At 42.2% G+C, this 23779-nt stretch overlaps 1 protein-coding gene across 1 annotated transcript in view; it reads right to left on the bottom strand.

The window, feature by feature from the left end:
* The window catches only part of UTP20 (UTP20 small subunit processome component), a 62548-nt gene that overhangs the window by 7296 nt on the left and 31473 nt on the right, over nt 1-23779 (bottom strand). Inside the window, exons 28-53 of the mRNA XM_079303547.1 lie at nt 22092-22235; nt 19670-19749; nt 18562-18788; nt 17495-17639; nt 16986-17073; nt 15661-15804; nt 15003-15053; nt 14763-14915; nt 14089-14244; nt 13564-13704; nt 12575-12712; nt 11815-11954; nt 11239-11318; nt 10158-10447; nt 9540-9679; nt 8912-9068; nt 8041-8139; nt 7288-7455; nt 6428-6594; nt 5418-5559; nt 5021-5137; nt 4078-4248; nt 3473-3601; nt 2881-2991; nt 1609-1688; nt 791-860 (exon numbers count right to left, since the gene is read on the bottom strand). Of these exons, the coding sequence (XP_079159673.1) occupies nt 791-860; nt 1609-1688; nt 2881-2991; nt 3473-3601; nt 4078-4248; nt 5021-5137; nt 5418-5559; nt 6428-6594; nt 7288-7455; nt 8041-8139; nt 8912-9068; nt 9540-9679; nt 10158-10447; nt 11239-11318; nt 11815-11954; nt 12575-12712; nt 13564-13704; nt 14089-14244; nt 14763-14915; nt 15003-15053; nt 15661-15804; nt 16986-17073; nt 17495-17639; nt 18562-18788; nt 19670-19749; nt 22092-22235 (3528 nt within the window). The remainder of the gene's footprint in view (nt 1-790; nt 861-1608; nt 1689-2880; nt 2992-3472; nt 3602-4077; nt 4249-5020; nt 5138-5417; nt 5560-6427; nt 6595-7287; nt 7456-8040; nt 8140-8911; nt 9069-9539; nt 9680-10157; nt 10448-11238; nt 11319-11814; nt 11955-12574; nt 12713-13563; nt 13705-14088; nt 14245-14762; nt 14916-15002; nt 15054-15660; nt 15805-16985; nt 17074-17494; nt 17640-18561; nt 18789-19669; nt 19750-22091; nt 22236-23779) is intronic.

The raw sequence follows: 23779 nt of genomic DNA, 5'->3' as shown, positions 1-23779 counted from the left end.
GGGTCAGCACAGTGAGTGTGAAAGCTTAAAGGGCATTTTCATGCCCAACTATCACTGAAACAGGCTAAAGTTCTCAGCATTGCAGCAATCACTCAATCAGTGTGTCCTTCTCCCACACATTGCAGCTCTTTGCCACTTTGAAGAGTTCCTAGGAACCAATCTGAAATATTAAATCATCAGACAATCCTGAAGCACAGCTTACTGTGCAGAATTTCTCTTCCTCCCAAATTGCTTGATTGCACTTCTCCCAGTGTCCTGAACCCACAGTTAAGCTCCAGCTGCAGAGCTTCAAGGCAGCTTAATCTTTAGCATATGTGATACACACAGTTGTTTTTTAGCTTTCATTTTGATCCACCCCACTGAGAAGCCATCCTCTCCAGTCAGGCCAACCATATAGAACATACCAGCTCAGTCAACAAATCTGTCATGAATATTGAAAAATCCTTACAGTGAGAAAAGTTTAGACTCCACTTTTTATTTCTACCCATTTCCTAAACTGTTTGTGTTTCTTCCTAGCATAAATCACAATTGACTTTATCCAAACTCCAGCTGACACAGCTTTATTTTACTTGCAAACAGGGCACATTAGGCAAAGAAATACTGCAGTCTTTTCAGCATGTCATTTCTCTTTTGGAGCAAAGCCAAGCTCTTTGGAGATAAGTGAATGTTCTGCTCATGATAAGAGGTAATAGGAACTAGCAGTGCTTCCAAAATAAACTGCTCAGAAAATGCTGTTACTGCAAATCACAATAACTGTTTGATTCTTGGAACACCAGGGGGTGCTGGTTACCTGTGGGAACATGTCAAGGAGGTAAGCAATCATCTCCAGTGCAGACTCCCTCCCAGTTTCATACTCATACCTGAGAAGAAAAAGGATTAACTGTTAGAGATGAGTTAACCCTCCTATGAAGTTGCAAACAATTTACAAAAACAACCAATTCCAGAAGCATGCACTGATAAGGATCTTTCCACAACAGCTACCAGATCTGGCCAGATACTGTGGACAAGAGAAGCATCAGGCCCATCAGCTCTGTCTGTCAGAGAATGAGCACAGGCACATGGACAGGCCATGAAGGGTTCCAGCCCACTTGAATCAGCACAGCCACACTGTGCTGGGGAGCCCAGCAAAGTGCTGTCACTTTGAGCAAGGGAGAGGTGAAGCTCAGGAGGAGGCTGGAGGCACAACACTCCTGTGGAATCAGTACCATTGTCTTAACTGTGCCTTCAACTGCACTTGAGACACTGCCATGGGATAGCAGTGCCCTAGAAATGCACCTTCGCTTATTCCTCCCGGATACTCCACTTCATCTGTGTCCTAGGGTGACTTAATGATGATTCACAACCAGTGGAGGTGGTTAGCTACTTAGCAAACAACAGAACCTTTGTTTACAAAGAGATAAAGAATGAAATTGGCTGTGAAATAGGCGTTAGAAAAACGGATTTTCTTCATCAAACATCCCATCTTGGGAAAAGTTAAGTGTTTTACAAGTAGGAAAATGAAGACTTCAGCCATGCTTTCTGTTCATTACAAAGAGCTTTCTGGCACACTAGAGTAGTATTTAAAAACAAAGCTCTGTTCTCACAGAGAAGTTAGGAATATAAACTCACTCCAGTTGTGCGAGCATGAAATCCAAATTCGGTTTCAGTTTGTCACCAAGGGGGTAATCCAGAATGTATTTTAAGTAAATCTGGAAAGAAAAAACAATACAGAGAGGAGTTAAAATAAACACTCAGGTAAGCTTGTAAAAAGGTTATGAAGAAAATTTAGTGATGGACCAGCAAGCTTATGAGAATCATCCCTTTCATCCTGTTCCTGTTACACCAAGGGTCAACAACTGCTGCCAAGCTCTGCTCCTAGAACAGGATTTTTACAATACTACTGTGATTTGCACAGAAGAGATCCTGCATCCCTCAAAATCCATCCTGTAACTATGAAAGCTGCATTTCGTGCTGGGACTGCACCTATATCCCAATGCTTGAGACAAAGTAATCAGTTCTGTCTTTTGGGTGGCTTTACCTTAGCAGTAGAGGGAAACATGGATTTGTGGCAAAATCGCTTACCCTGGGGGTTAATAAAGAGCAAAGTGTAGTTACACAGGCTTTGAAGCCTCCAGAGGAGGATGTCACTGCTGCTAAGCAGCTCTCCTGTACTTGGCACTGGTGAGGTTGCCAAGTACCTCAGGTACTGTGTTCAGTTTTGGGCTTCTGGAGCAGCAGGAGAAGGGGCTGGAGCATAAGTCCTACAAAGAGCAGCTGAGGGAATTGGGGTTGTTTGGTCTGGAGAAGAGGAGGCTCAGGGAGACCTCATCACTCTCTACAACTTTCTGAAAGGTGGCTGTAGCCAGGTAGGGGTTGGTCTCTTTTCCCATCTGACAAGTGACAAGACAAGAGGAAATGGCCTCAAGTTGTGCCAGGGGAAGTTTAGATTGGATATTAGGAAAAAATTCTACACTGAAAGGGTGGTCAACACTGGAAATGGCTGCCTTGGGAAGTGGTAGACTATTTAAAACAGATTGGAGGCATTTAAAAGAAGCACAGATGTGCCACTCAGGGACACAGCTTAGTGGTGGACAGGGAAGTGCTGGGTTAAGGATTAGATTCAATAACCTTGAAAAAACTTTCCAGCCTAAACAAGTCTACAGTTCTGTGAAGGCATGCCACAGTCTCACTATAGGCAAGGAATCTGTGACTCTGTTATGCACCAGTCTCAAGAACTGAAGGCAGATAACAAGGGGAATAAAGATCAGTAAAGAAGGGGAAATGGAGTTCAGGGTTCAGCAGGGCCAAGGCACATGTCTGTGAGAGACAGGATGGCCACACCAAGCGCTCCAGCCTGTTAGACAGCTGTAAATAAAGTGAGAGACTCTTCACTCCACCAACCTGCCTGCACTGGACTCGCACTGGCTCACTCTGACCCGTGATGGCCAGCTGGGCAACCTTCTGCAGCACATCATCAATTTCAGGGACAATCAGCTTCCTGGATAAAATAGCCTGAAAATGTGAAATCACAGCTCCAGTCACATCATTTTGCTTACACAGTGTGAGATGCAGTACTACAATGAGGACATTGGTCTCAGGTGGTATCCTAACACTGACTTTTTCACACACAGAGCAAGTCAAAGGAAAAAAGAAAAAGAAAGGATGACTTACACATCTATACCTGTTTCTCTTGCACAACACAGGGCAATACCTGGTGTAATGATCAGAGATGTTGATTCTTTAGCAAAAACACACTCAGATTTAAATACATCCTCTTGAGCACTGTGCATAAAACAGCCTCCCAAAAAATTTTAAACAGTGATAGCAAGTCGAACAGTAAAGCTTTGTTAATTTTTCCTCTCTTAGAACAGAGAACTTTAACAGAGCTCTGTAGCCTGTTCCTGATGTGAGAATGTACAGACTTTTACCAGGAAGCAGAACCATTGCTATTCTAGTGGCTCACAGAACACCCACAGCTGCTACACAAAAATACCTTGAGAAGGCCAAAGGCAGTGGCTTGGCGTGATGAATCATAAATGTCTTCTTCAGCAAAGCCAAGCAACACTTGGAGCTGTTTGCTTGTTATCTGACTCTTTGTATTCTTCACAAGTATTGTTACACACTACAAAATCAAATTGCACATTGTCAATACACATGCAGAGCCATAAAATAAAGGTCCATGCCAAAGTCTAACTTGATTTATACCACTTCAGCTTGAAAAGACAAACTGCTGCTCCAGAATATGTGTCCAACACCTTCCAGATGGCAATTTCAAGACAAAATTGATCAAGTGAATTGCCCCCTTCCCACGTCTCACTTCAGCTACCAGGATTTACTCAGGAACAAGATACTACTACAATGAGGAAAGAAGGCAACATGTTTCTACAAAGACATTTCTTCAGATCCAAGCTGTGCATTTTTAGGGAGCAACTATCTTTAAGTTTGTAGTTGGGAAAGAATCAGTAAGGCCACATATTCCGAACTAGCTTGTGATCTTCAGACTACCTCTCCAGGGACAACTGCAGGAGGGATCTGTAGCTAGAAGAACCTCATTCTAGAAAGCTAATCCTAAAGCAGAGATGAGCAGGGCAGACTTACTTTGAAACAGCTCACAACCAGGTGGAAATTCTGGCCTTTGGCTATCCCTGTCTTGGCAAATTCTTTCAGCAAGAGGAAAAGCTGCTTGATCAGTGACTCCATATTTGTACTGACAGAAGGCAAAGGGAACTTTAAAATCCACACCAAGGACTGCAGAGCACCAGTTATCACCTGGAAGAAAGAGCCAAAGGACATCATATGGGTACAGTGACACTGAGAACTCTTCTCATTCTTTTATGGACATGGTCAGGCTCTGTACAACTGTGGTAAAAGGCAATTAGCTAACCAACCCAACCTCTTTCAAACCATTCATAGGTAACACAAAGGTTTTCTCAGTTCTAAAAGCACTATCTGTGATTCTAACATTTTATAACTTTGATTTTACCAGGTGAAGAAATTAACAGAGAATTGTTTCAGTAGATGGCAAGAATGCTTTCTGAAGCAGAGCTGCCTTCAAGACATGGAAAGCCCTGCTCCAAGTATCTGATAGGTATGAAATATGCCTTCCACTCTTGGGAAACTCAAATTTTAACAGATTCTCTAGACTTACTCAAACCAAAACCTATCCCAAAAAGTGGCTGCCTACAGTGCTAGGAATAAAGACTTTGAAGTTGGATCAAAAGAAACCACAGTTTTGACAACACTGCTCCCAGCAGCTACAGGATCTCATGAATATCCTCACAGATAGTCTGTAAACTCCTGTAAACATTTTCTAGGAGAACTAGCCCGCAGTTAAAGCTGCAACATGGAGCAGAGCATTCAGTCCTCCATCAGCCACAAGTCTCCCTTGGGATTACATGTCCTCAAACAACCTAATCTGCACAGCTGTTAAAGCAGGTCTGAAAAACTGGTGTCTTTCTCTTCCCTTGCAAGACAACATTTGTGGGCAGAACTCTTCTTACTACAGCAGACAGAACAGACAGACTTCAGCTCAGAACTGTACCTTGACATCCATAGATTTCAAGCAGTCTATAAGCAGCTGAACAAAAGGGTCTAACATTTCCAAAGCATGTTCCTCAGAAGAATTTACTTTGGATCTCTTCAGGCTCATGTGCAGTAGCTGTCATAGAAAAATCAGGACATTCATCTCAAAGTCAGAACACAAAAGAGTAAAGTAAGGTCCCACCACTGTTTCAGGGTATAGGAGAATTTATGCCATATCCCACTCAAATACTTCAACAGGCTGAGCACTTTTCATATAGCTCTCTAAGAGGCACCACTGGAGTTACAATATACAAAATGAAGCCACGGCTAATTAAAACAATACATGCAGAATACTTTCCTTTGCATACTCTTAACAGAATTTTGAATGCAAAGTTTTTTGTCTGAGGAGATCTTACCCGAAGTCCTGAATCAACCAGGATATATGTGTTAGTCCTGCTGCTGACACGTGCTTTCTGCCCTCCTCTTGTGGGAGTGGGCTGGAGCAGCAGGCAGCTCTCTGGTTGCAGCCGAGGATCTGGAGGAGGGGGAGCTTTTTTCCTGAAAAGCAGTGCATGTTTGGAAAATATTCAGGTATCAACCCTCTCCACAACAATCCTGCTGTTGGGAGTAAAAAGATCTGAACTGTGTTCAGCTGCTTCCCACACAGTAAGCAAAAGCAGGTCACAGAGGGACCACAATGAAATAAAACCAATTTGAAAGCAGCCTGACAGATGGGACTCAGACTTGAGAACAATGCCACTATTCCAGAGATAATAAACACATAATCATTTGTATAGCATCCTCACTTTTTTCTCAGTGGACAATTAACATTGGAAGTTCCTTCAAGCAAATACACCTCCTGCCACTGCCCACTGCTCTTCTTAACTGATATTTCCTTCCATTACTGATGGCTTAAAAACACTGCTCCAAGAAATGTGCAAACAGCTGTCAGATCATAGGGAAGGCCAGCCTATGTAACAGTAAATGCAGGACACCCAAACCCAGCTTGGAGCAGTGACATCACCAGATGGAGACAAAATCTGATGGCTCTCCTCATCTTCTGCCCCATCAGCAAAGTGATAAGTGAAAGCCCATGCTTTTCCTTTTTCCTGGCCCCATGGAAATGTTTGCTTGTACACACTGCTCTTTGTCCCTTCATCCTAACATCCAAATGCATGTTATCAACTCAGCAGACAGTGAAAAAGCCTTGCTGAAGGTCCTGAGCACTTGCAAGAGTAGACTCCCATGAGTTCAACAAATAACTTGCATTACCAATATTTCTCCCTGCCCTCTGACAGCCCAAATTATTCAGCTACATTAAAAACAAAAGGGAGATGAAACCAAGGAAACTTTCATGTATTTGATCAGTTGGATTTGAGAACTGCCACTTCTTGCAAACAAACCATCTGAACATCCTGGAACTCACTTGGCCTTCTCAGTAAGCAGAGGCAAATTTTCACTGATGAGACCATGACTGAGGAGGAGGAGGGATTCTGCATTCATGTCTGAGTTGAAGATCAGCCCTGCCATGATGTGACGCAGTGCTTCATGCACCTTCCGGACTATCTTCAAGCTCGTAGTGCTCTCCAGAGTCTGCAAAGGTAAAACCATCAGAATTTAAGAGGACAGCCTGATGGCAATTAGCTGTTATCTGTGCTCAGAAGTCATGGGAAAAACTAGAGCAATTTCTCTCTCATCATGCTGTCATACTCCCCAGCTCTTTATGTGAACAGCAACCAATTGCCTCAGCTCTGCACCAACATCCCTCCCTTCATCTCCAGCCTCTTGTCAGCCTCCAGCCAGTTCACCTGTTGCCACCAGGACACAAGAGCTAATGAGCAAACCAGGGTTCCATTCCTGTGTGAGCTTGTACTCTGCTAAAATCTGCATCTTTGAAAAGGCAATTACTGCACATGGATAGACCATGGATACATTTTGTTGACACTGCCTTCATGCACAAGAGACTAAACCACAGAGCAGCCCTGTACAACTTCTAAGTGTCAGAGGAAAAAAGAGTGGGCTGAGAGTGCATGGAGAACTCCAAGTGGTATATTTCCATTGTAGCAGCAGTTAAAAGCTTCTCAGAATGCTACTCCCTGCCCTGGACATCAAGAGTAAAGCTTCACTTTATGAGCTGGTCTCACACTGCTTTCCCAAAGAAAAATGGGAAGCCAAAGCAAGATTCCATAGGTGATTTCAAAGTAGCCACCCAGCAGTTCTAGAATCACTTTATAGAATTGAGAGTGCTCAAAGTTAATAAGAGATATTCTGGCTGACTTTTCATACCTCTTTCAGTGGCAGAATGAGTTTTGTCACCTGGCCCCTTCCTATGAACTTCCCAAGAATTTCATAGGAATCGTAACTTTTGTTTTTGCGCGCTTCCATGATCTTGGAGACAATTCCCTTCACTTCTTTCTCTTCAGCTATGTTCCCAAACAACTCTTGGTTGAAAATCTTTGGAAAAAAGGCAAGAAAAGCGAATGAGAGAAGCAGTTTCCTCTAGTAGCAACCGAACAACACTATTTTTCCCCACTCAGAAAAAACAATTCTCCAGGTTTCCTACAAATCATGTCTATCCTAGAACATGCCAGTTTAGGCACAGCAGATGAGAACACTGTCCTCACACCCTGCTGTGGTGTTGTGTTACAAGGAATGGGACTGCAGTCAGATCAATCCATCCCAATATACTCGCTCTGTGTGGCCACCTGAGCTCCTGGGCTGCGTGGACTGCAATGAGCAGATGTCTGCTGCTTGCTCAGCCACTTAAGAGTGCAGCAAAACCCAGTTAGGTGTCTTAATCTTGACTCCATCTCTTCTCAGAATGCAGGGCTCAGGATACAGCCCCAGAGATACTTGACTTCTCTCTTCCCTTGACTCCCCTCTACAAGTGGCTCTACTGATGCCTCCTCCCTTGGCAGTACACACACAACTGTCTGGTTTGCCACCAAGTCAGAGACAACCTACACAAAACCATACCCTCCCAGAATATGCCCCAAGTTCTTCATGATGCTTTTTCTTTCAGTCTTGAATAGCTTTTACCTCAATCAGGATATCTAAGCAGGGGTCCAAATCACCAGCACTGAGCCTGGTAGTAAGGCCCTTCAGTAACAGGTTCACAGTGAAAGTCAGCACATGGAGCTAGAGAAAAAGAGAACAGATCATGCTTCCAAACTTCTGCACTGACCTCCTTAATCATACTAGATGGGAACACTCCCATACCAGGGACATCACAAGTCACACACTACATTTGAGCTCTCATTATAGGAAAAAAAAAAAACACTGGGAGGATGAGAATCCATATAGTGGCAATGGGAAAAGGATCCCTGTCCCACCATGTACTGGCAAGAGGGCTGGAATCATCTCTCTCCCCAGTGCTCTTACTGATATATTTAGGCTGCTCTAATTGGTGCTTTCATTGTTACAGCAGTTAGAAGCTCATGCTACTGCACTGTGGTAATTCATATGAAAAATGATTCTTAACTCAAAAGAAGAAAGATGAATTAAAAGTCAGAGCCTTGGCTCTGGATCTAGGAAGCAAGCCTTCAATTAGCATCACCACACACTGTCTGTGCAGTCTCTGTGGCAACTCTCCTCAGATACTGCTTAGCCCTCATGACTTTACTGAGAGATTTCCTCTAATCTTACTGGAACAAGAAATTTGTCCTTCCCCTTCATATCTCAACTCTTCACTAGGAAAATGACTTAGACTCTTCAGTTCTTTGAGGGTACAGAGCCTTGACACTTGGCATGGCATAATAAAGATTGATGTAGGCATTAGCAACAGTATTTACTTGCATTATACCAAGCTATCAGTGCAAAACAATTTCAATAGCAACTTCCCTTTGGATTGTCCTCCCAACACACTAAAAAAAGCCTACAGAAAGCAGAAGAGGAAGAATTTCAGAATTACCTGGTAGCCATGGATGAGCGCAGACCGCATCTCCTTTAAGATATACAGAAGGTAGTGCACTCCCAACACTTCCATGATTTTAATGAGGGTGTTACGGGCAACATCCCGTATCTCCTGAAATCTGTTTCTCAGAAATGTGCAGACTTTCAGAAGAATGCTGGAAACAAACACAGACAGCTTTGGTCATCTCCAAGCAGAGCAGAACTAATTACACTGCCAAAGAGGCTGCTTTTCAGGCTTGTTTCACAACCACAGTTGTACTCACAGCCAGCCTCACAGAGAGGTTTTATACACACACACACACACACACACACCTACTGTCCTTCAGGATGTTTTACTGATTCTCCTTTCTTTCTGTACATTATTCTTCCCCCAGGACAACCAGCTCTGCCACAGCACCTTGATTCACAGCTCTGCTCTTAGGTAAGGATTTAGAGAAATCAGATGCTGAGGTGCAGAGGTGCATGTCACTAGGAACAGGAATTTCCAAAGAAGTATTTAAGGTCTTTTAGGATGTCCCTCTTGACTTTAGCCATGTACGTAACCACAGTTTGAGAAAGGTGCCTGCACTCGTTCCCTGCACAATGAACAGCCCCACTGGGATTTAAGGAGCCTCACTGGGATTTACCTTGGCAGGTTAGCTTCCATCACTTCCTGGGGAAGACACTGCATCATTCTGACCATTGCAAAAGCTAATGGAACACGAACTACCTCATCATCATTCACAACATTGGATTTCACAAGCTTGTGCTCTTCGTCTCTTTTAACCTTTTTAAGAGAGAAAAGACACAATGCACTTTTAATATACAGAAACAAATCCTCCTTTTTCTCAGCAAACCCTAGAAGAGGCCAGTATGGCAAGCTGCTACCCTCTGATGACTGCAGGAAAAACCCAGACAGCTAAAGGACAGCTGAGATAAATCCCTGTGTTTTTAAAACAGAAACTAGGCTGGTGCTAGCAAGTGGCTGAAAACTCTTCAAGAGGTTGGACAAAGTGAATCATTTCACTTGTGTAGTTTGAGACCGTTCTTAGCAGGGAAGTTAGGTCACCACATCCACACTGACCAGGGTCTGACAGCAATCTCCATGACTCAGCAAAGGGCATGAAGCCTTTTTTGTGCTTTCAGATGGTCTCTCTCAGTTGCATCTATTTTTTTAATGTGTTGCATTTTCACGGGCTCTGAAGTGGTATCCCAATCCTTAAAGTAGCAGCCTACAGAAGACCATTCAAATGTCAACTCCTCACCTTTGCAACAATACATCTGTGCAATTTAGGCAAGATGTTGACTGTAACTGTTTCTTGAATGTGTTTGATCAGACACTGAAGCTCCTCTTTATTTCGGGGTAAGAACGAAACAGGTTTGGGCACTTGTTCAGCATTTTCAGAAGGCTCAGCTGCTTGCTCAGGTTCTACTGGCTTCTCAGACAGATTCTTCCCATTTTTTTCTTCAACTTCCTCCTCTTCCCCTTCACTCTGCTCCAACTCCATGGCTTCTTCAGCCTCCACCACTGGCTCAAGGTCCATGGCAGCAGCTTCTATCAAGTAATTGCCAAAAGCACATATAAATACACAAGAACACAAAACATGAGCCTTTAATTGAGACTCTTGTGACAGCTTGGTTCTAGAAAATGCTCCTACCTATCACCAGTCACAGCAAATCACCAATAAGCATCAGGCTCCTTCTACTGGGTAAAGAAGCTTTGGCTTGCTGGTTTCTGATAACCACCTCTCAGGGCAAGATTTAAAGCAAAGACTGTGTCACTCTGTGTCTGAATCCTGTAGCCAGCTTAGCAAATGTCAATGTGCCTGAACTGCAGAGAACTGCCATTCACTTAAAATTAAGAATTTCACAAGGCAAGAGTACTGAAAAGCACAGTTGTGAGATCTCCTTCACCCAAAGGTCCCAACATAGGTAACCACAACAGTGAAGAAGCTGAAGATACGACTTGGCCCCGTGAAATGGCGAGGGAAGCAATGTGAGGACATCTTGGCTACAGAGAACCATGAGAGCAGCCAACATCAAAGAGAAAAAACTCAGGTGTGTCAGCAGCCACATGGCTGGGTGCAGGCCTTAAAAACCACACAGGTTCTGGGCTGTTTTGATAGAGTGGTAATGTGGAGATGATTCTCTATACTCTCCTGACTTTGTCAACACACCGAAGGATAATCTGCACTGCTCCTGAGGAGGCAAGTCAGCTCTAGTTTCCAGTATGCCCATCTTAAAAAGATAGAAGTAGCTGATGTCAAGAGTGAAACACAAAACTTTGTTTAGCTGCACTTGAGTAGTTTGAGGTAGTGTTTTTACAAGCAAACACAAAGAGCTCACCTTGGCTGTCAATAGTCACAAGCTGCTTTTCAAGGGTTTTATGGTCAAAGTGAAAGGCTTCCAGCACTGTCTCTAACAAGCTGCAGAAGGAAAACATGAAGAAAGATCAGCCCTCTGCACAAAAAGAAGAGGATGCACATACAAACACAACAGAAAAATCTTACAAGCACTTTCTGGAAAACATCAGACTTAGTGACATTGCACAGTAAGGATGTTTATCCTGAAAAACTCCAGAAAATAAAAACTGGTTACTTTTAAACTACCTGCATTCTATGACCTAGCTCATTGTGAAACCTCACAGAGTGTCACTGGAGCAATGGAGGTGTCCCAGGAGCAGAGACAGCCTAACAGAACTGCTGCCAAGCATTCAATGACACATGGTGTAGGAAAGTAATAACTTAGAACATCATAGTAGCAGGCAGCAAGCCATGCTCACCTTCACTTGCTTAAATCCACCTCAAAGTCAGCAATCATCTCAGGGAAGAAGTTAAAATCCATGTGATGCTCCTAAAAACACTGAATTGTGCCTAAGCAGTCTTTGGAGAAACCTAGAGCAGCATTGCTCACGGTACCCACCTGACTCCCAGCTTCGTACCGATCTGTCCTGTTTGCAAGACATGGATGAAATGCTTTAAGTGGTACAAATATGCTGACCATGAAAGATGCCTGCAGACAGCTCCAACAACTTCAACTGAGGCTGTCACCATATTTTCATGCTGCTCAAAAAAGAGAAATTCAGTTGCTGTTAGAATTCACAATGGTTGTGTGTCTAAAACATCTTTTACTCAAAGAAGTATTGTCTGTCTAGTGGAGATGCTTGGGATTCAGTATTTTTAGACCTCCTGAGCATCAAGTTAGGAAAAAAAGAAAAAAATCACAGTCCATCAAGCAGATCTCCAGACCCACTTCCTCCAAAGTTTTCTGCACATATTTAACTTTTCTCACATACTGAAACCCATGGGCTCACTTGTGTTAAGAACTAAGAACAAGAACAGTCAAGGCATCCAACAACATGGCACATTGCTGGGCTATGCTGATCAACTATAAACCCATATAAGATGTGAAATAACAAAACAAAAACCCCTAACCCAAACAGTCAAGAGATCAAATTTAGAGAGGCAGGACAAGTTTAGCAGATATAGGATTGGGCTCAGACTGCACCTGCACTTTCCAAACCCTCTTTCTGCCAACAAAACCAGCACAGCACTTTTGTCTACAGTGGAGATACTAACTTCACAAATATATCAGCTGTCTAAAGCAGTTAGGTTTTTAAGGAAAATGGTTTATAAGAAAGGTGAAAATATTCAAGTGGATGCATTAAATTAAAAAAGCCTACCTTAAGCATTTTTTCACTGAAAATGGCAGTTGTAGCGTAAGGCATGATGTAGTTCTGAAGGGATTTAGAAGACAGCACAAGCTTTTCTTCAGTCAGCTGCTTTGCCAGTTTCCTCAGAGCTCGTGCCCTCCTGTGGATCTGAGTCAGACATGGGAGACAGTGAGTGAGGTGTTGCTTCAGTCACAGCTAGCACGAGAGAGCACCTACATCCAGCAGTTCTGAAAATGTCCCAGTTTTAGGCAATGGCATAAACATATTACCAAGTGATTTCCAAGTCATGCCTTTTTCCTTAAACCTCTGGGCTTTCACTAGCTTTCTGCCTCAACAGTTATTCCAAGTCAATAGCATTATGGATTCACAATCATAAGACTGTGCTATCTTCAGACAAGGGAGGCAACTGCAAACAGCAGAGAGATGCAAAGACCAGAGAAAATTACAAGTGAAAAACTTACAACTTTGCATATAACTACAGATACAGCAAAGACTCTCTCAGATTACATCTCTGAAAGCACAAGAAATGTATTTTCATACTGCAAGAAAAAAACAGGAGACTAGGCTTTGTGTAACATTTATATTGCAAAGGTTTGTGAATAGGAAGGGGCTGCAAAGCCTCCAGACTGAGACCAGCAGGGAACAGGCCAGAAAAAAAAAGACCCATTTCATGCCTGTGTCAGAGGGATCTTCAGGATACTACTGACAGTGGGCTATCATAAATCCAAGACACTTCTAGATAGAAACATGACTTTGATTCCCAGTCACTCCTGATGATGTCCATATCCCTGTTTTTATATATAATAACAGTATCTAATATAACAGTATCTAATGTATAATAACAGTATCTGATGTTATATATAAGAACAGTATGTAATGACACAGGTCCAATTTCTCTGCAGACAACACACAGATGCTTTGCAAAACATACCCCCACAGCAAGGTGATTTTACTTGGCAGGGTGGGAGAGGCACTAAGAAATGCCTGCTGTCTTTTACCTGCATGTGTTTCATGTTCTCAAAGAAGTCCATGTCAGGATCATGGCGGTTTGTCAGCTGGACCAAATCCTGGAATTCAGGATTTGTTGGGAATGTCTGAATGAGGCAGGAAAGCAGTGATGTGTAGTCCTGCTGGATGCTCTACAAATAGTAAGCAATGGATGTTAAGTATCCCTTGGCAAGGCTGCTACACACTCCTGAAAACAGCAGTGCTGTCTTTTACAAGTGTCTCAATCAAACTTCCTAATTCTTGGTAACAAGAAATGCACCAGTTATGGACTGCATAGAAATTAAAGTCTCCCCTCCAAAGAACGAGTTATAACTGAGAAAAGCTGAACAACACAAGAGATACACAGTATAACTTCTATAATTTTTTTAGAATTTTACAAGGTTTAAAATGAAGGGTAAGTTTATAGTGGGTACTTGCACTTCTTATCCCAGCAGGGGACTTTGAGAACTCATCCAAAAAATGTCTCATTACCCTGAGGATAGCTGGAAATGTTTAATCAGATTCCACTGCCTTACCTCAGTCTTACTCTTCAGACCCCTTCTCACAGACTCCAGGAGAGTGTGCTGGATTAGCTCCTTGTACTCATCTTCTGTGTGGCTGATTTCTGCCAGTCGGCTGATCAAACTGCTCAAGCAAAGGCTTGCGTTGTCACTAAGAGCCATATCCCCCAGCTGAGAGGATGAAGAAATGGCACCACATGAGTCTGGCATGACTCCTTTTTATTCCCAAAAGCCAGGACAGAACAGTAGCACTGGACACAATATAATGAGTCCTGCAGAGACTCAGAAACTCTTGAGAGCTTTCCCATAGAAGTTCTAGCTCAAATTGATGTCCACCCTACCCATCAGGAAAAATCTTTTAGATTTACCAGCAGGCCCACACAATCAGAACATGTTGCAACAAATAGAAAATCAGCCTTTCAAGCCTGTAATGTGCCTTTTATCCAGTACAAATGACCAAACAGTTTCAGGGCTTACTGACAGAGAGTTGTGCTGCACTGTATTTTCCTTTTGGGACACACAGATGAAAAAGTAAACAGACAAAACTTCAAAAAGGTGTTTGTTAGAATACCTAAAGATACTTTCTGAATGCTATGCAGTGCCAAAAAACAGCCAATGGAAGTAAGTTGAAAATTAGATTCATCATGGACACATGGTGCATATAGCAAGAGAAGGAATATTCAACCAACCTGGATGGTATAGAAGCAGTTGTGCATAACAGGGATGAGGAAGTCAGTATCCACTGTTTGCATTTCCTTGATGTGGGCTGTGATTGACTGAAATGCTGACAGACGCACATCGAAGTCGATATCATCCAGGTGCCGCTGATCAAAGGCATTCAGCTAAGACAGAGCAACAAGGCCTTAATGAAAAATGCAGAAACATGACCACACCATATTAGGGGAAAAGGGACCAAAGAAACTGCATACCTTAACAACATCAGTAATATACTTCAACTTAGTGTCCAAGTCAGACAGAGTCTAAAAAGAAACATTAAAACCCAGTTAACTCATAGTTGTTAAGAATTTGGATAACTCAAGACTTTACCACTTGAGACAAAAAAATAATGAAAGCAGCAGCATTAGTATTTCTCCTATCAGAACCTCCACAAGAGCCTTTCTTATGTAAGTTCAAGGATATGTGCTTTAAGTTCCTAAGTTTTTAATTATTTACACTGAATGTTTCCTGTATTTTACTGCTAAGAAGTCATGTAAGTCACTTCAAAGTAATATAGAACAGCCTATTACAAACTGAGAGAAGAATACAAATAATCTTCAGGATACTGAAACCCATTCTTATTTCATTGACTTGCAGGATTTGTTTCAATTCAAATGCTTTACTTAGCTTTTCTTACACTAAAGATCCCAGTAAGGCTCACATCAACCAAGCTGTAAGCCAAAATTTAAAAATCTTTGTGCAGCTCATTAATTCCTACCACATAATTTTTTTTATTTTCACTTCACACAAGAAGTAGAGTAATAAGTTTTTTAAAGTAATGTACAAAGAAAAATACTGCTATTACTTTATTTTTGATCTCTTAGAACAAATTAAAAAAAAAAAGCATAGAAAGATGTAGAAATACAATACCTGAAATACCAAGCACAACTTATTTCGAGACAGTTTGTTCTGGATGACAGAAAAAAGCTTTGCCAATGGTTTGAGAAAGCTTGTAGGGTTTGAGCAATGCTTCAGCAAGTTCTGAACTGTCTCCAGAATGTCAATTTGTGTACCCTGAAAGAGACACATAACTTTCAATACACATTGAAACTTCACAAGATTATTTCATTTCCTTGGGACATATTTCAAGACACGAAGTGAACACGGCTGTACTTTATCAGAGATCCTGAATGAGAACAAAGAATTAGAAGGACACAATGCAATCATCAAATCTCTTAGAAGTACTTGCAACCTTTCAATTAGAAGCAATACAGTGATAAAAGATGACTGCCAGCATGATAAAGACTTCTTTCATGTGTCTTTCCCCATGACTCAAAGGTGAGAACTAATAGAGCTTTAAAAAGTAGTCCTTCTTGAATGGGTGAGATTCACAGAATTCACAGAATGACCAGGTTGGAAGAGACCTTCAAGATAATCAAGTCCAACCCATGCTCTAACACTTCAACTAGACCATGGCAGCAAGTGCCACACCCAGATGAACATTAACAGCACCATATACTTCACAGAATGGGTCACGTTGGAAAGGACACAGGAGGTCAATTTGGTCCAAGCTCCCTGCCCAAGCAGGGTGATCCCAGAGCACACAGCACAGGATTGCATCTAGACAGTTCTTGACTATCTCCAGTGAGGGAAACTTCACAGACTCTCTGAGCAATGTGTTCCAGTGCCCAGTCACAGCACAGTAAAGAAGTTCTTGTATGATCTCCCTCAACAGAAATCACATGAGGTCCCCTAATGGCTGGCAGATTTAAAATCCCAAAATAGTACTGTATATGGTTTGCCTTTCAGCCTGCAGCAGACTAGTGCAGCACTGCCCAGTACACCACACATACTATGTACTCAACCACGTGTATTCACATTGCTGTATAGATGCTGTGGCTTTGGCTTTGGGGTGCATAAAATCCATGGTGAAGAAGAGCAATTACTTCAAACACTGCAAGCCATTTGTTGGATTGACTACAGTGACAAAGAAAGTAAAGACAGCATTGTAACTTCTGCAGACCTTTGCCATGAAAAGGGGGAAAGAATCAGTCTGGGCCCTGGCACCTCTGGGTGAGTAGTGCACATCAACATGATGCATTCTGAGCAGACTACAAACACATGAAGACTTGACTGCAGGCTAATTATAAGAAATTATAAGAAACAGCATGCAATCTGTAAGACTTTTAGCTGTATCTACTTTATTAAAAGAGAAACATATGTTTAGTAGTGGGGAGGAAATAATTTTTGCCTACCTGCTCCATATTGCTCTGATAAAGGAAAGGGATGAGAAGGCTCACAAGCACTGAATTCTGGCTCTTTTCTTGAATAAATTTGCTGATCCTGCAAAATTGGACAAGGTAGTTTACTCTTTTATATAATTTCAATTACCAGTAGAAAGCAAAGAAGTCTGTCTGCACTAGTGTCATTTCACAAGGCTTTTTCAGCCTGTCCAGGCTAACAGAGCATACTTATCAAATTTACAGTCCCAGCCTAAGCATTCAGCTTCACATGACTGCAGGCATTTCTGCACCTTTTCCATCCTCAAGACACATCAGGCTTGAGTAATAGCAACAAAACCAGCCAGAATCAACTTCTGAAAACTTATCACCTCAGTAACCAGCGACTGGCAAGGTCAATGACAGATCCAGGTACTTACAACTGATGTAAATTTAAGAAGTTTGAGACACTGCTTTTTAATTTGGGAACTATTACAAGCCTTTTTCCAGCTTTTTAACTGGTTCAGGCTCTAATAATCACTTACTTGGAAAGTATACTCAGCTCTTTGCTGACTTGAGCTCTGTACTTCTTCTTTTTCACCTTCTCTACATTTAACATTGTTTTGCTGAAGTACTGAAGTATAGCAGGAACATGAGGCAGGACCAACTGGCAACCCAGGCTGAGGGGCTCTGTAAGAGATACAACAGTTAGCAACACCCAAGAAACTCTGCTGCAAGAAACAGAAGGGAGACCCAACCCTATATGAAGGGGAAATTAGGATAAAGGAGGGTTCATTAGTGGAAGAATAAGTAAATGGGAGCTATGAATGTGTAAGGCAGCTGGCAAGAAGCATCAGCACTTGCTGAGACCAAGTCTAACATGTCTGAGATAGGATCAAAGAAAGCACACACTACTCTTCTCACAGATTTCAGTAACAGCCCTTGTAAATGTAGGCTTATCAAGAAGGTACCAAGGACATTCTTCAACAGTAGTAACTTCTCCTGAAATGACAAGCAGATGTGGTTTTCTTTATTCCACCACTGACCTCTTGTGTAAAATCAAAGCTGCCATAAAGGGCACACGCTCCTTTCCAGTAGCTTTGAGTGTGGCAGGTGAAAGATGTCTCCACAGCATCAAACACAGCACACCACTGTTTTGTCTACTAGCCTTTAAAGACACCAGGTCTTTGCTGTCAGGGAGCACAGACTAAACATCAAAGTGATACAGGATCACGTGCATATATGAAGGCTGCATTTTTTTAGATAAAGCACATACATGTGCTTTATGTAAAACGTGGTGTTAGGCACAGAGCCAAGTCAGCAATGCACTTCTTCAACTTGTCAGCCAAAGCTTCACAGACAGAACAGGTCAATATTTCCCTATTCATAAGGAATCTATCAATGCTCAGGACCTTGACACTCAAATGTGGATCTCACAAGCAGGACTTTATAGTTTTGAGCACAAGAAGACAAATTTGTACACTGATGTTTCCATCTCTGCCAGGAGATCCTCTTCCCCAGTATTCTTAGCCAGCACAGACAACCTCACTATAATCTAACACCTCCATCTAAAGCACCCAACAGGTCCCTCAGACCTCACAGGCAGGCATACCTTCTGTCACATCTCCAGTGGCCATGACAACACAGTCAGTCACGCTCAAACTGGAAACCTGCTCCGTGGGTTCAAAATCTGGGCTGTTGAGAAGGCTGTCAGCAATGTCCATCACAAGGCTGGATGTGGCCTCAGACAGATTCTTGGCTGACAGCACAGCAAACACATTTGTCAGTATATCACTCTCTGGATGATCTGGCTTCTGCTTAGCCAGCAAAGGGAAATACCTGGGAGAAAGATTATAAAAAGATTCATTGAAAATTAGGTTCAGAATTTTCAGTTTATAATTCTTTTGTGTGAGAAGTGACACAAAAAATAATGACTGTTCTCCACGTCAACCAAGAAAAAAGTGCACAAAAAGCAGAACAACAGTGTCATGAAAAACACAATGAATGGAGGTTGAGAGGTTATCAAGTCCCTTTTCTACTCCTTTCTCCAAAGCCTGAGTCTCCTCTTAGTCTGTTCCTCACCTAGTGATCCAACACCATTTTTAACAGAAGTTTGCATATAAGGTCTTCACGCCTACCAATAAGGTGTCTCAAAAGGAACAACAGCTACTTCAGCAAAGAAAAAACAATGAGTCAGTGGAAAAGGCAAAAATCACTCAAGACAGTTGACTTGGAACCTCTCACAGTGTCTAAATCAAAAAAAGCTCTTTTACAACTTCCAGTAACAGACTGTCAGTCACAGATTCTGTGCTGAACTTGCCAATACTCTTTCATATAATAGAAAGAAATGGAGACTCACAAAAACACCAATGAAATTAAATATTGTAAAATTAACTTCCCACCTCACAAGACTAAGAAGTCATTGGTCAGGACAGACATATCTTAAGAAGTCAGACCTCCTCCCCACCTGTAAGTTAGGTTTGGGCTGCATATGTGCTTAGTTATTAACATATGGAAAAAGCAGTTTACAAAAAAGTGAGTTCTTACATAAACTGGAAAGCTTCCCAGCTGCTTTGACTGTTGTCAAAAGAGTAAGAGTCTAATGGAAAAAGAAAATATGGTTTTGGACACAATTATTCACAGCCTGTTGGTGTGCTCCGTTTTCCTTGTGTTTTAGGTATTCAGAAGTACTTAGGCTTCTTTACCAGAAGAACACTTACCTGGGGTTTTTACTCCAGGTGTGAATGAGTTTGAGCAGAAAAGTTGGAGAATACTGACTCTCTGAAGCCAACCTGCAGACCTAAAGGAGAGAAAAATCAGATACCAATGCAATACAAGTAAGCAAAGCCACTTAAAAACATCACCTCTAACAAAGACCTCACATTCTATAGTTTACCTTCTCAATCAAGTAATTTCAACCTTTTATAAAGTAATTTCCCAACTTCCTCAATATTTGTCAAATGACTCTTAGATCCTCTCAGTCCTGTTTACACAGTATTCCAGCTGCCATTTTTGCCCTTCCCTTGAAACTAGATTCTCATGGCACCTCACATTTGCCACAGAGACTTAGCAACCTCTCCTAGACATACCTATGAAATTTCAAGCACAGCACCCAAAACTCACTCCTCCCACACTTCCTATGCCCTGACTGCAGCACCTGATCTGTATCTCCATGGCCTCACTGGAGAGGCTGGAACATTGTACTGCATCCCATTAATGGGATCTCCTAACAGGGGTCTGTGTCCAAAACAACCCCACCTCAGAGGTGCCCAGCCAGAGCCACACAGAATAACTGCTGCTCCTTCCTGACTGGACACGGGCTATGGTGACCTAGTGCACCCTCCTCTCTGCCATTCCACGAGCCAACAGGCTCCACCCAAGTCACACAGGTGGGTTTCACTGTGACCCATGGCTGGACTGTTGGTGGGGCACCACTAGTGAACACACAGGCAGAGCAGGCTCCAGTGCATTCAGGGGCAGTAGGCAGAACGTGCATGTGGGGTTTGGACTATCTTGGTTTGCTCAAGACTTGAGCATAACTGAAAGGGAGGTAGGTCTGACCATCATAGCCAGGATCTTAGAAATTTTCTTCTCTTGTCCCAAAAGCAGGTAATATTATTGCCCTGCATAAAACAGGGATATCCTGAATGATATACAATGGAGAGTAAACCATTAATCCAATCCTGCAGGAATGCTGCTGTGCTGGCTAACAAGCCTCTGAAGCAAAATCCTGGGCTATGAGCAACAGCAAACTCCAACTGCAGGTTCAACAGGCTTAAAACAATTTACTCTCTCCATGAGTTTTTACACACCTCTGTTCTATAGTTTCAAAAAAGGAAAGCACTCAAGTCAACATGATTCTTTTGCCAAAATCAAATCTCCATGAAGTTCACCAGAAAAGACTCCAGAGGGAGCTTCTGGATTATACTACCATCCAAGCTTCAAAACCATCTGTCTTCCTGACATATGTAAGGACAAGAGGCATTCTAACTATTTAGTAACAACAGTACAACTTGTTCAGAGTTACTCAGAATTTGCAAACATCGTGCTCCCTGAAAGCTTTAAGTGCTTTGCTGACTTAAAGCCTGAACTGCTCTGGAACTGCATAAATGTTCACTGCTTTTCCCTTGTAGCACCTGGCTGTAAGAAGACTCCAAGAACAAACCAGGAACATGCACTTCCCTGTTGCTCAGGCCTGTGCAATACAAAGCTATATGCACTGCCTAGTATTATTTTATCTACTGTTTGTCCATATAACCATACTGCAGATCACATATTTTTACTGGTAGAGCATAGTAACAGTGTAGGAGTGAACAAACACAATGTCTAGAGAAGCAGCTCTGTGGTTTCACAGACTACACCAGTGCCCTTTAACAGCCTTTTCTGCTGCAAGGAAGTTGGGACATTGGGATACCTCAAAAGTCTCTGTGGAAAAGCACTCTTGGAGTTAGTGCCTCTTACTCAGTTAGCCTTTTCATTAACACAACTGCTTTTAAAGCAGAGACAACCCAGCAGCTGGTAAAGGCACTCCCTGACAATCCCAGAGTCACTGCACTGACAGAGACAGCACAATTAAATTCTAAATTCTATGTACTGTCTCCATCTCCCAACAGTGCATTTTCCAAGCTCAGAGGTGATCTGAATTTCTCTGATAAAAGCCACAAGCCTGTGCTTTGTCACTGTTCTCACATGGGACTCTCGGCTGGCAGGCACAAGACCACATAGCCCACTGCCAGCCCCTGCTGGGTCCTTCCTTTGCTGCAGCAGCATTTGCTCCTGCAGTCCCCTACACAACAACTCACAGAAAAGGAGGAAAGTGCACCTGGAAATGACTTGTGTTATTTATCTACCCTGACCATCTAGGGAAGAAGTCTGCTTCTGTGGTTAAAGAACAAATAAATGACATCCATTTTATTCAGATGAATTAATCTGTACTTTAATCTGTGCCTTGATTATTTCAGGACTAATGAGACTCGAGCTATGAAACTGGCCTTGCACAGACACACTGGGATGCCAGAATCTATCTAAGGCCACATCCAATCTAGCAATGGACATAGCTGACATGATGGACTCCAGTAAGCTGGAGTTTTCAGCATGGTAAATGTTTCAAACAAGTTATTTGGAAAAAAAAAAAAAACCTACCTGAGGCCATACGACAGCATGGAAAACTGCATCAATCTCTTCCACACTAAAGCTGTAGGTCTCATAATCAGAAAAAAACTCTGCCACAAGCTTGAGACCAAGACGTCTCAAATTCTTCAGTGGATTAATCAACCTAGGTTGGACCTGTAAAAAAAACATACAAAAAACCCAACCCAGTAAGACCTTTGCAGAACTAACTACTTGCTCTGAAATTCAATCCAGCAATTGATTGACCACATCCAGATACATCCTTTGCAGAAACTTGTTTTCTCTTGTAACTTGTCCACAGTAGCCATCTACATCACAGAGTTAATCTAAATTTCTCTAAAAGGGACCTGCCTGTTCCTGCATTGAGTCAGTTACACAGGACTCCTTCAGCTCATAAAGAATCCATGCTGACAGGTTTAACCCAGTAGCATCTGCCCCTTTTGGACACAATGCAGAAAGCTACACCACAACTAATTAGACTTCCAACCTTGACACTTAAACAATTGTGTTTTACACTTGAAAGGACCCAAATCAGCTCTCCAAAGTGAAGTTATACTTTGCACACTGAGATCTTCTGTGAAGAAAAGAGATCAACAGACAAAGAGAAGGAGGAAGGAACAGAGAAGGGAAGAATGTGAATTGTGTCTTCCAGCAGAGTAGGGTGGGAGCTATAGCATTTGGTTACAGGTGCTTCATGTACTCCTTTAGTGGTTATGTTCCATAGCCTTTCTTGGGAAAAAAACATTTCAGTAAGGAAATTCATGCACTGCTGCATCCTGACTGTCCTCTCTGAGAGGAGTCTTGACTTGAGTAACCTAAATTATTTCCAAACTGTGCAATGCAACTCACGGCAAGAACACACAAAGTAGCTCCACAATGCAGAGGTAATGAACTTCAGCCTCAGAAACAGCAAAGCCACATGAGTGCAAATAAAAGCCACTGTCTGATACTGGAGATCTTCTGAGTCATCAGTTCATATCATGATCCACCACACAGAATACAAAATCACAGGTAAAAAAGACAAAGAGAAGACAGTGGAGAAGGAACTGATCAAGCTCTTGCAACAGAACCTCCCAAGCTATTTTGAATGTGTACTAATGGAGTGAAATCCACTTCCAGGTGGCAAATGACCTGTTTCAAAGGCGAAAGAAAGCACAAACCAGGATACTATTTCTAATGGTGACCTCCAAGTGAAGTAATTTTGGGTTCTCACTGTATAATCACTGTAAGAGTTCTTTGAGATGAAGACTTTGAGAGGACAGAGAAATACAATAGTGAACACAATCAGTAGGAAATGGTAAATTAATAACTTGTTTCAAAGTAGTCAAAGTTGATGTTCAACTCCCCAGGCAGTATCAGTCTGCAATGAATTACTCTCAAACTCCAAGAATGTTTTCTAATTATTAGTCAAGATAAACAGATTTCTCACACTCTTCCTTGAGTTTTTAACAGCCCCTGGGCTAATGAAGTGCTAAATTAAATTCAGACAAACAACAGACTGTCACTCCTGACATTACACAACCATGACAGGATTACTGTAGCAACTCTGGCAAAATGCAGCTTTCCCAGCAGTTAATGAAGCAGCTTTTAGAATTCCTGTCTTCATTGAAGCACTGCTGAAATCAGACTGATGTTCTCAAATTTGCTCATCCTCTTCATAAATTAAGACAGTTACAAGGTTCTGTGCAGCTCACAGGCAA

Source organism: Erithacus rubecula (assembly GCF_903797595.1).
Source record: "Erithacus rubecula genome assembly, chromosome: 4".
NCBI lineage: Eukaryota > Metazoa > Chordata > Aves > Passeriformes > Muscicapidae > Erithacus > Erithacus rubecula.
The sequence above is the reverse complement of the archived record's forward strand: the minus strand, read 5'-3'. Positions and strand labels throughout refer to the sequence as shown.